The sequence below is a fragment of the Temnothorax longispinosus genome, chromosome 2 (genome assembly GCF_030848805.1).
Source record: "Temnothorax longispinosus isolate EJ_2023e chromosome 2, Tlon_JGU_v1, whole genome shotgun sequence".
NCBI lineage: Eukaryota > Metazoa > Arthropoda > Insecta > Hymenoptera > Formicidae > Temnothorax > Temnothorax longispinosus.
The window spans coordinates 8,574,465-8,587,729 of record NC_092359.1 but is presented as its reverse complement, the minus strand read 5'-3'; the positions used below and the strand labels follow the sequence as shown (position 1 = coordinate 8,587,729).

Below are 13,265 nucleotides of genomic sequence, written 5' to 3'. Positions count from 1 at the left end.
GTTACGTAATGTATATTAATATGTAAAAAACCTTCGATGTTATTTTAATAGTTATATCCTTAGATTTCGAGGAAGAAATTTTGTAATTGTTTATTCCCCTTTTGCGAGATATTTAGATTATGCAATTCTTATTCGTGGATTCAAAGCACTCTTTTCAGAATTTGTGTTTGTATCTATATTACTTTACTAACGAATTTACTTTAGTAACGAAGTTATATTACTTCAGTAACGAAGTAAGAAAGTTGCTAAGTAACAGACTTTGTAGAGAGAGGGGATACAATTTGGTACGTACTTTTCGGTTGGAAGTAAGTTTGTCCACTGTGATATCACCATCCCATATCAGAAGCTTTGCATTGCAATCAGCGGCAGTGTCGATACTCGCAGCAGCTTCCACGCTGGCGGCGTAATATTTAACGAACGATAACCAAACGATTTCATTGAGTTTCCCTTGGAAGTGATAACGACAAGTTGTGTTCGGCGGTAAAGAGTGCTTCGGATTTTCCAGAATGCCAGACGAGTTTTCATCACCGGATATATAAAAATCGCAGTTGTCGTTTTCCTTCACAAAACTTCGAGACTTTTCGTCGACAAAGATCACCTGTACACACGTGAATGTACATATATATATATAAAAAAAGACATCAATAAATTGTCGGCTATATTTAATTTTTATTTATATTTAAATCAAACTTTACATTTTAATGATCTACAATATCAAAATAATTGCAAATAAATAGTTCTACGAATTGCAACTTTCATATTTTCGCAACAAACTTGTGATGAGATTACGTAATAAGATATGTAATATCACGGGATCCGGAAGCATTACCTGAACTTCGAGTTCAAATCCTGGCAGGAAAGACAGTGGCACTGGATGAAACGGATTGTCGTACGGGGACGTGTGGAACTCTAACAACATGGTATTGTGACTGCTGATGATGTCTGGCACCGCATCTCCCCCGCACAGCCTTACAAGCACTCGGTCTGAGGTTGAACCTCCATCGTATACCGTTAAGTAATCCTGCACGACGTTGCACTGATCCCACACCCTTGAAAAGCGCGTGAATTTTACTTGGAAAATCTAGTCTCTGTATATTACACTTGTCCTCCTTGCGCGTATCTCTGTTTCTCTATCTTTGAAAAAACCTTTCGCACAAAGAGGTATGCTCGCGAAATTATTGACGACGTATTAAATATCAATTTGACATATTGTATTAACTTTCTGTATTAATATTGACTTTATTAGCGTCATTAACATGGCGATTTACCTTAGTACTCGCTGACTTCTGTCGTACTTCACTACCTGATCCTTAATGTGTATCTTGTGACTGTTACGCTGACTAACGGCAAGTAGAGCCCGATGACCCACCGGCGCGCGGTTTTGCTCCACCCGATAGTAGCAAGTGACATTCCTGGGGTAAACTCCGGGATAATTCGGCGACTGCAGCCGGCAGGCTCTAGTATCGCATTTGGTGAGGACGCGATCGCAATACGTGCCGTTCACCAACTCGCCGCGCCATGTGGACATACTGCTGTTTCCGTATCTGAGATGCGCCTCGCTTCTTCTCAGGAACTTGTACGACAGCTTGAAGTCGAAGTTGTAGCCGATACCCTGAGACACGGAAAAATTGCCCGAAATTGTGCCGCGACGGTAACGCGCGTTCCTTTTACTTCACATTGAATATTCTCAGTTGGAAAACTTTTTTTCAAAATGTTCCATGTCGCTGACGCATTTCGAAATTCTTTTACGACAGACAACTTTTTTAGGATAAGTCGATTTTAACTGTAATAAATTTATAATATAGGAAGTAGAAAGATAGCAAATAACGACTCTCAATATTTCCCTGAGAAAAGCCGACTTCAAATATCGTTAATTTAAGATAAAATACCGTGCAACAACTTTGATAAAAGTTCCATATTGCCGCGGCGAAATTACGGAAAATCAGATCGCGTATCCCCCTGAGCTAACTCAATTTCTTACCTGCTCTGATAAACGTAGTAAATATAAAGTCAGATTGATGGAAGGAGTTTCGCTGTAATAGACGGTGTAGCCCCACGCGCTGCCACACCATTGTCCTCCCGTCGCAGGACGACCTTCCTCGCGAATAGTCATGAAACCATCTGGACATCCTTCCGACGTAAAGGATAGAAAGCGGCCGACCGTGAAGGTATCAAAAGTTAACTGTAACACCAGGGACGAGAGAGAAAGGGGGCATTATTCTAAAAGTTATGAGCCAGCGGAGTATCCGCGTGAGCAACCGGCTAACGATTTTTGTTGGAAATAAAACTAAAGATAAAAGTTGGATTACAGTTATTACGGACCCTTCGCGATAAAAGCAAATATTTCTATTATCATCTCGTTGATTATTACGCGACGTTACATTTTGGCTTGTATAATACTGAGAATGAATAGGATAAGTCACTAGGAAAAGTTTTAGCGCGAAAAATCATATAACTCCTGTAATATAAAAATATATGAAAAAATATAGTTTTTTCCGCAAATTTTCTATAACATGAGCATTATATACTATTTGTACAGTAACTCAATTTTGCTTTAAAATGTATAATAACTATCATAATCATTTCACAATAAATTTAGCAGAAACATTTTTAATATCTTTTAATTCGCAAATATTGATTTTCAGACGTGCCAAAGTAAAAAAGATTTGGACACTTTCAAGTACTTTTACGCCGTCATTTTTACGTTTTCATTGTCCCGAGATACTTGTCCCCCATCCATCGTGAAAACTTTATATACTCTTGACCGCTTGATTGTACTCCGCTAACAACGTAAGTATCGATTCTATTATTGCGGAGAGATGTAATAATCGGTGTGTCAATATCAATCGGAATCAAAAATATATACCTGACGGAAACTTAGAGTTCAGAATCAGGGGATCTGTGGAGTAAGCGTATTCCGCGATGGCGGAGCGCGATGTTTACTCAGCGCGGGAACTGATTTAATTTTGCCAATAAACGCGATAAGAATCGTAAAAGCCGGGATATAAATTATTATCCGGGCCCGACGCGGCGCGGTGGGTTAGCCTGCTGTCTGTTCCATGACAGACTTCCTACGTTGGCTGGGCACCAGTCAGCATTATTTTCTACAACTACATCATTTCTATGTCCAACCTGGACTAGATCCCCGAGATCAGATCCGGCGGCAGTGAAGTTGAGGTGACACAGGAATGGCAGTCGATCCTCCCTCGGTCGGCGGATTTCCACTCTGTAGGTCCGGCCTACGTCACCGTACAACGTCCGATTGCAGGCTGAAACGTTTGTTTGTTTGTTTGTTTGCTTGTTTGTTTCCCTTTTTACATTGTGCAATAATTTATGCGCGGAAAAGTGTAATAACACTGCGTGGTAAAATGATACCCAAGGGAATTTTACGCCTAACTAAGCGCACGGTATCCTGCACATCGAAGCGCATAATGTCCGATTGTAAACGGAAATGTTTTCGTCATGCCGCGATCATACTACAAAAATATATTCTGGAATATTTCAATATTCAATTGTGATTATGCTTATGACATGGGCGAAATAAAATATTATTTGAAACCAAATATACTAACTCTCCTAACTACTCTCACGGTTTCGTATATCAAGCCGTACAAAGTCTGGCGGTAAATAGGAATGTTTTTATTGCGCAATTATTATGCGCGAAAAATAAATCCTGAGATATAATTATGCCGGATTATAAAAAACGGCGTAATAAAACATTATTTTATAAAATATAATTCTTAATTGCTTCTCTCTCTCTCTCTCTCTCTCTCTCTCTCTCTCTCTCTTGCGCACGTTCTAAATCTACGAGTCTATATGTTTAGTTAAACATTTATAAAGTAAGTAGATTTTTGCATACTCAAATTTACAGGTCTCACATTTTTGTATTTATACTTCTTCTACACAAAAATCTTCTACAATTTTCCTATATTTCTCTTATTCTTATTTCATGACTATTGGAAGCGTGAAGTATAATACGTAATTATTCCACGTAATTAGCTCGTTTGGGCCTGCGCATATTTTAATATGCAATTTGAAATTCTATGAAGGAATTGGATCATGAATGCTATAATAAATTTCTCCTATTATGTTACGTTTCTATTGAAATGTGTTGCATATATTATCGAAAATTAAAAATTCAAAGGGATGAAAATGCGATATTTGTATAACATAATTATATTTGAGCTTTGCAAATCGATTAAATTTCGTATAAAGTGGTAATTACTATTATACCAATAATGAACGGACAAATTATTTACCTCATTAAATTATTAGATAAAAATTATTTAATTGCGTGTTTGTGTGCAAATACAAGCCATGTATGGGAACAAGCACAAGGCTAATGACATATATTCTGTGAATGAGTTTTACATGATACGGTTTTAATTTTTATATGAATTAAGCTAAAATGGTAATGTATATAGCTAAATAATTACTAGCTAAATAATTACTTGGAACATTATCTGCTTGGATGAGCGAAAACTTTGTTTCTGGTTTAACGTATATTCGGTGTAATTCGTATTGTTTTGAATATGTCAGATAAATAAGCGGTCACGCATGACCAAAAACAATTGTAATTATTTTTCTGCTTTTCGATTACTACAATTACATTTTTCCCTTTATTATCTATTTACCTATTGTAGGTATTTAACTGTTTACTTGATTAATCGTGTTCGAGACACAAGATAAAACCTTTTAAATTTTCAAAAACATAAAAACGCTGATCCATTTGTTCATGATGATGAACATGGTGATCCACTTCGTGCTTTTTTATTGTATTATTCAACAATTGTATATAAATTTAGTTTTAACAAAAGAATCATAACAATACATTTTTAAAAGAAATGATCGATTGGAATTATTTATTATTTTTCGGTTCAAGTGCCTAATAAAAGACGACTTCGAGAAGAAGAGGGAAAGAGAGAGAAAGAAACAGAGTGAGATACCTCGGCGGATCGATTCGTCCCGGCGCGGCGACTTGCTTTGTTCAATGTCTCCGTTCGTTCGCGGGGGTACTCACGGGTGCAATATCTCGGCTCGTCAGACTTGTCGTCGCAGTCATTCTCGCCGTCGCAGTACTTGTCCTGGGCGACGCAATGTCCGGTGGTGCCGCATTGGAACTCGGACGGTCGGCAGAGCGGCTCGGTGTTGCTGGCTGCGAGCTCCGACGTCGGGCCGGACGTGGACGAGCTCGAGGACGACGCGGACTCGGGTGACGTCGCGCCGGAGTAAACCGCGTATCCGCTCGGGTATCCGGAGTAGTCCGATGACGAAATGCCGGGGTGGTAACTAGCCGAGCCAGCCTCGATCGAGGCCGCAATCGCGGCTGCGATCAGCAGCAACCGCCGACACACCAACATGCCCCCTCACCCTAAAAATAAATTAAATTTCGCCAAGTTGAGTAAACCTTTATGTAACCATGTAATATGTATATATGAGGCAGCTAAACAGATTGCTATATAAATTCTATTTTATCATTCGTAAGGTTCAACGCAATATGGTGATTGAAACAAAATGTTTCTAACTTTATCTCATCAGGTTTGATACTCCAAATTATTTTTCATACGTCGAGAAAAATGTTGGCTTTATTTCGATAAATCAATTGATCAAGTTTGTCCCAATCAAGATAATATCAAATAAGATTGAAAATATTTTGTTAAGTTACCTTTAGACAATATTTAAAATTATAAATAAAATTCTATTTAACTTTGTGCATTATAGATTATTTAAACTGGGCTTTAGTTTTATTACTAAACAATGGTGTTAAATATAATATACGGAATTGATTTATAATACATCTTGCGAACTTGTAATATTAGTTTGTACTAGATATCCACGGCTTCTCCGATAGTGGTAGTAGTTCTACAAGTTCTTATCTGAAGAGAGTCCACGGACAATGGAGTCCTAAGGGCTCTACAAATTGTCAATAAATGTTAGGAACCATCAGGTTCTATCAAGAAAGAGAAAGTTTCTTGTTTAGTTTCATCCTAAAGAAGAAGATAATCCGCGCATAAAAGAAAGAGTATAACGTTTTTAGTTCTTTTAGCGTTTGCAGTATCGGTAGTCTCCCTTCTCCGCTTGCAACCGGCGCAAGAAGAGGAAAACGACACACAATTCCAAATCTTGAAGAAGTAAATTGATATTGCGGAAGGACCTGGGAAAAGTCTCGGCGAGACCTTGGATATATTCATTGGCCGAGGATATATATCCTCTTAAAAAGAACTGAATAAATAGTCGTAATATTTCACGGCTTGCAGGTGTTGCTCCCAGCCTGTTCTTCCTAACACTTTTTAGTGACGGCTCTCTTACACGGCAAAGCCCCTTCGCTTTCGCGGTCACATTTTTCTTCCTCCGCCGTGTGTGCCTCTCTTGTTGCTTCACAATTTCACGTGTATAGCTTCCGTGATATAATTATACCTTGATAAAAAGCAAATAAAATATATTTCTTTTCTTCTTCTCAAATATTTAAGTACATTTTAATTCTTCGCGCAGTTTCATGAAATTAAATTTGTTACAACAACTTAAAAAGTTCTTACATTCTCGATATTAAGTAACGCAGGAAAATACCACTTTTCCGGGATTTTTCCGATTTCCCATGCAGTCGGCGGCTCGACGATCAATGATTCGCCCGATTGCATGTGAATAAAACGTTCTTCCCTTTATATCTCCGGCCCGCTCTTTCTCCGTGTCACAGGGGGATGTTGGCGCGGGATGTGCATCATCAACAACATTGGTTCACTCGATTTAAAATCTTCCCTCCTCGTGCCCCATCTCTCTTACAACTGGACCCTTCACTTTTTTACGGAGTTTTATTCATTCCACTCGAGCCCTTCCTTTCTCTCAAAGTCGTTTACCCTCACTCAGATCTACTACGTTTCGACGATTTGTTACCGCCCCGAAGACGTTAACTCGACGCATCCCCCCCTTTTTTACGTTACACGGACGACGTATATGCTTTGATAAATTCTCAACGATAAACGTACCGCTGAAGAAGATACAGATGTAATAACACGCGCGTTCGCTTTACATGTTCTTTGATTAACGCAAACAAATTTCATTCGCTTTGACGTACCGTGGACGTACTCCGAAACGTAAAATGAATAGCCCGGCCGGGCTTTAACTCGTTAAGACACCAAATACAACTCGGTCGGGTGATTCGCGCGGAGTGTTTAGAGAGAGGAGAAGCGGATTATGCTAATTCTATTCAGAAAACTAACTCCTCTTACGTGAATGGACTCACCAGTTCGCCGTACAAATACCGGGGATCTATTAATTCGCACACGGCAACTCGCGCGCGGATCGATGCCGCGCGAGTGTTCATCGTAACAAAGTTCCGCCGTGTCGACCTTATCCGCGGAAACTTGATAACACACACCGTGTATCGTGTATACGCTTAGAAAGCAAATGCGCGGCGCCCGCCGCGATAGGTACGGGTGTGAAACCCGTGTTATCCTGCCTTTTTATAACCCCGCGTGTGCAACAACCGCCTCTCGCCCCCCCGTGCACAAAACCCATCGGCTCTCAGGTCTCACGGTGAATAATATCCATGCTAATGCAACGTCGCGTCCTCGCGAAAACGTCAGCGCTAACGAGCGACACGACAGGGCAGCGCGGAAGGAACGCGGAATAAAAATCCTGATTTTTCGCCCAACACAACCAAGAATAAAAATAGACCCGGACGTTGAGCGACTACGGCGGAGACCGCCCGGCGCGGTGGTTAGGTTAGGTGGTCGGGACGGTCGTAGTGTCGTACGGCTTGGGCGACGGGGGTGGTCGCGCCGGGCGGGGGAGAGTGGAATCCGCAATAAAAGATAACTGGATTCAAGTGCGGAGACTGCGTTGCACGCGCGCGCGACAGTAAAGGCTCTGTTTATTAAGCGGAGGGAAACGGAATCTGGGCCAAGCCCACGGGAACATGTAGCGCACGGGCGGGCAACACGGAATATGGTAATTCGCATGGCGCGGGCGGGACGCGCGCGGGGCCCGGTGGCCGCGCTCTCCAGGTTTCCAGGCTCTCCTCTGCCTCACTTCGCAAATATACACGCGCGCCGTACGAGTGTCACCGAAATTGCACGCGCGTGAAAGCTTATGCCGGCCCGGCAGCGCGCGGTCGTATACTTGCGGAAAAACAGTTCGCGTCGATCGGTTACGTTAAATTGCGTCACGTACCCGGAATATTGCAAAAATATGTTGCACCCGCTTCTCACGTTGCGAATATTAAAAGGGAATGGGGTACGTCGTACATCATTGTCAAAATATAATTTTATTCTAGAGATTAGTTAGAATCGAAAATCTTAATATAGGAACGTCCGTGTCGTGACAGAGTTTTTGAGTTATAAAGTTGACCGATGGTATCGCATATAATTTGTGTAATCAGGCACGTAATTGCGTTTGTAGATACGTAGAGCTATCATTTATTAATGACTTTCACAGCTCAGATACATGGTAGTGAGATTTTTACTGTTCGATTAATTTTTTATTTTCTTCGTGCAGAGATTACACCATAATTAATTGTTAAAGACAAGTATTACTAATAGCAAATTTTATCTGTGCAAATTTATATAATCCTTTTTAATAAAAATTTAAATAATCGGTTAATTATTCTGCTTAAGAAAGACTATCGAATCTAAATTTGGAGAATATATATATAAAATTTGTCCTTTATTCATTATTCTTTTTCTGATTTTTAACATCCGAAGAGAAATAAAATCGCGTGATTTTAATAAGTTATAAGTAAGAATAAATTTTCACAATTTTATTCTTTGATTCACTAACATTGCAGAATTGTTGATTTATTAAAATAATAATAATAAACACGTATAAAAATGCTTTTCCGAAAATAAAAATAAGTTTTATTTTTCAAATAAACGTTGAACCTGTATTATAATAATTCTCATTTATCTAAATTGATTTAAAATATAAGGGACGGCCTATTTTTCTATAAAGCGCACTTTAAACCAATCTATAATATTCACGTCAGATTTCAAAATCCAATTACATCTAACTTACAGAATATCATACTATCTATAAATGTAACTTTACATGTCGCAAATTTCGAGATATTATATGCACTATTTTAACGCATATCTTCTATACGTACCTTAATATACAGTCTATTCTAATTTTTCATACGTTTTTCCGTATTATCGTAACAAGATTACAGGTGGAATTCTATTTCGAATCCCGACACGAATTATACATTATCTAAAATGAACCTCATATCGCGCTCTCAGATCAAGACGAGCGAACGCGAACAAACACGAATGAACAGCGCAATTTAAATGAGTGCGAACACAGTGCCGTTAAATATTTCGCCGTATTGGATACGTTAAATATTTTATTTGAATTGGCCGGGTACGGTACGACGCGGCGACGCTCGGCTTGTTTTCGTCGCGCACGACGCGCTGTGGTATATACACAAGGTCGTTGTGTTGTCATTTGCACTGATTTGCACGGCGACACTCGAGCGGGTAGGTACGTGTCGCTCCGTGCGTAGCATTATCCTTCGAGACGCGCTCGAAGACGCGTGTCATTTCTTATGAATAATAAGCGTCGAGCGATTGCTTATCGCTGTCCCGCGCGATCAGTCGCAATCTTTTCATATCGACGATTCTTTATCGCGCTATATCTCGCGATATCTCGCGCGGTTTATTAATTCCGAGCTTTATTCCGAACAACAATTGACGATAGAAATTACAAATTAGTCCAATCTCTTTGCGTTTAGATCCGAATGCATTATCTCGCACAGCGTACAGCGCGTTCCGAGCTCCTCTCGCAAATTTGAATGTAATTTGAGCGTCATTTTCGAGCGTCGAGAGCCGCGATATGCACACGCGATGCTTTAATGGACGGATTAATAATGCGCGTATTTGCCGGGATTCATGCGAAATGTATTGCATTTCGACAATATTGTATATATTATCGACAATTGAAATGCAATCGTGCGCACTTTTTTGAACGGTCCGTGTCGCGTCTTATAAGGTCATCGCACACAAAATGCATAGCTTAGCATAAGCGTAGCATAAGACCGCTAAACCAATGAGCATCCAGCATAAAGTCGCCATATTAATTTACATAAGATGCTCATTGGTTTAGCGGTCGTATGCTATGCATATGCAGCCTATGCAATTTTGTGTGCGAGGCCCTTATTATAATTGCGGCGGGTTTTGACTCGCGTCGTGTCGCGCGGCGAACGAAGTGAAGTTGCCGCCGAGCGGCCGAGCGGCAACGTTGCAGGGTCATTCGCCGAAAGTCGTGCCCAACGAGGTGGCCACGGTCTCGCCTCGCGTCGCCGCGTGCCATGCCGTCGCGATCCGTTTGACCGGTAAATACTGGTCGTGATTAACTTCGATATTTGTTGAACACACAGCGCGAATCCGGGGTTTGTACGGCGATTAAAGGTCCGTCACCCCAATCGTACCGTGAAAATCGTCGCGACGGTGCGGTGTCGTCGAGCGGGGGGGGGGGGGGGTCGGTGTCTTTTCCATGGCGTTCTCCCATCGCGTCGTGTGCGGCTAGCGTCGGAAGTGTCGCGCGAAGTGCCGTGAGAGCGTTGCAACAAAGCGCGCGCGTTCATAATTAATCGTGTTTTCGCGAGTGAGTGAGTGCCATAAAGGAGCAGCAAGGCACCTGGGAGGAGGTGGGGGCGTCGGGCGACGACGGAGCAACCAATGGCGTGAGTAGCCTTTATTATTTATCGCATTATTTGTACGTTATTTGTGGAGTTGACCCTGTTTTGTCCTGATTATTTGGGTGATTACATTGCACGTAAAAATCGGAGGAGAGGTTTTTGTTTTACTCTCTCTCTCTCTCTCTGTTCGAAAAATATACGGTTCTTTTGTTCAATATTTTTACGCTTGAAAGACAAATATGTTAAATTATTGAGCGCACGCAATAATATTAATTATTGTTTGAAATTGTGATATTGATCGCTTTCGACGCTGCTACATAATTTGAATATATTTGTGTGCTTTACAGGTCGACGCAGTTAACTCCGTCGCTGCGCATCGTATTGGTGAGTGCCAAATTATCTCTTATTTTAATCTGAGGTAATGGAATATAATGGAATATTACGGTTAAATATAACAGCTGACAGGTCCATTGTCTTAAAATGGTTGAACTAGGACATATTAATGTAATATTTAACTCTGATGTATAATCGTCCGTCGACCTGTGCACACACGAATGCAAACGTACAGAGAGCTCATAAAATAGAGTTCATCATTATTATCAATGCATTGTTAGTCGGTTAGATCATTTACCGACGCATTTCGATATCTTAAATTATATAGTGATTGCCCGGTAATTAGTGTTCAGTAATTACTAGGTGCATAAGTCGCTTAATGTTTATAGGATTTTCATTCGCTGGCAAGTATTCAAGTGAGAAAAAAGGAGGGGAAATATTTTACAACTGGGGTAAAAGTGAAAAGTGATATAAGCATGACGGAGTAACTTTACGGAGTAAACAAAAAGAAAGGATCTTCGAATCGTAAAGATATTAATAGGTATGTCTTTTATATTTTTTGCCAAGCACTTTATGAATCAGCGAGATTTTTAAGAAAGTCATCTAAGAGAATACCATAAAAAAAGAGATGATGTATTAATTTCGCACATTACAGAATTGATTAAAAATTTTTTACTTTATTGTTTAGACAAATAATGAAAAATAAAAAAAAAATAAAACCTATGACAAATAAAAAATATTAATATATTTGGCGTACCTATATAAAATATTCTTATTTTACTTTTTTCATATCCCATGAGCTAAGAAGATCAGATTAAGATATTCTATGTATATTTATGTGAAATAAAAATAAATAAATATTTATAAAATATGTTAGGGAAAAATTGTTAATATTAGGTATGGTTTAGCTTTTCTTCTTTCCGTTTTCTAAATATTCTTTTAATAAAATTTGAGATTTGCTTGTAATCTCTCTATGCCTCTCTCTACAGAGTTAAATATTATAAAATTGGTGCAAGAATGCAAAATGTACTTCATTTTTTAAACATCTCTGGTTAAATAAAAGAATGAAAATATTTTAATTATACAATACATTTCAATTAATTGATTTAATAAAAGAATATACAAATTATTGTTAATGATATTTATTGTTGTAATGCACCAATTTTACATTGATCTTTCACAGTTCATCCATATTTATTAATAATTTGATCTTATACTAAAGGAAAATAAATTGACATGAGTTATTATAATATAATATATAGTATATATACGTATTAAAAAATATTAAAAGATAAAATTAGTCAATAAAATTAGGCAATAAAAATCAATATTATTTGATTTTATGATCAATCAATGACAGATTGATATAAATATAATTACGGGCCTATAAATATATGCAAACTTTACGTGACATTATTGATCAACTTTGATCGCTTATTATTTCGATTGCATTTTTTACATTTTTACATTAGGATCGATATTTAATTTTAATTAATGTTCTAAATACGTTATTAAAGTGTGCATAGTGGGATAAAACGAATTTTTTTTACATTTACTTTGTATAAACTTTGTATATACTCGTGAATAACATCTATGCGAGTCTTTGGATTAAATCTGTTTTATTCACCTGCGCGAATCGCTTAAAATTACATACGTTGTGCTCACGTTGCAACCATCGCCGAACTTATTTAAACGCTTGGCTCGTCAAAAAAGAATTTTTTTTACGAGCGGGAGATCTTGTTTAGTTGCCCCCCCTCGATTACTGTAACGTCCGCGGGACGCCGCTCTGCGGTGCTCTTAAAAATCGGTTCTGACCCTTATCCCGCGATAGGCATTGAAAAAGTGGTTTTCCGCCAATCTGGCATGGCGAAGTGGAGGGAAGACCTGTGTTAAATTGCCCGTACCGGTCTGGGAAATTGGGTCGATGCACGAGAAAATCGACTGGAGATTGAGAGAAAAAGAAAGAGAGCGTGAGCGAGAAAGACGGGTGGGGGGGAGGGGGGGGAGAAAGGAGCTTCCAGCATCGGGGATCGAGCGACGCTTCTATCGATGCGAAATTGGAACTGGAAATCGTGGTGCAAGAAGCCGAAAGGGGATTCGAGGAGGCACGGGGAGACGAGCGGGGGGAACGAATAAGAGAGCGAGAGTAACGAAAGTCGATCGAACGAAAAGGGGGCGAGATGCCAGGGATCGACGATTTTCGCGATCGTTCGAATTTTCGTCCATCAAACTGACTGCGTTTCGATGGCTGGCCTCCCCTCGGTCGTTACGCCCGGTGTTTAAAGTCGAAGAAAATTGGCGC

At 39.6% G+C, this 13,265-nt stretch overlaps 1 protein-coding gene across 1 annotated transcript in view; it reads right to left on the bottom strand.

Annotated features, from left to right (window-relative positions):
• LOC139808883 (uncharacterized) overlaps nt 1-13,265 on the bottom strand; it is a 57,722-nt gene that overhangs the window by 4,411 nt on the left and 40,046 nt on the right. Inside the window, exons 2-7 of the mRNA XM_071771376.1 lie at nt 5,021-5,371; nt 3,133-3,269; nt 1,982-2,182; nt 1,269-1,612; nt 830-1,049; nt 293-598 (exon numbers count right to left, since the gene is read on the bottom strand). Coding sequence (XP_071627477.1) covers nt 293-598; nt 830-1,049; nt 1,269-1,612; nt 1,982-2,182; nt 3,133-3,269; nt 5,021-5,360 — 1,548 coding nt within the window. The 5' untranslated portion in view covers nt 5,361-5,371. The remainder of the gene's footprint in view (nt 1-292; nt 599-829; nt 1,050-1,268; nt 1,613-1,981; nt 2,183-3,132; nt 3,270-5,020; nt 5,372-13,265) is intronic.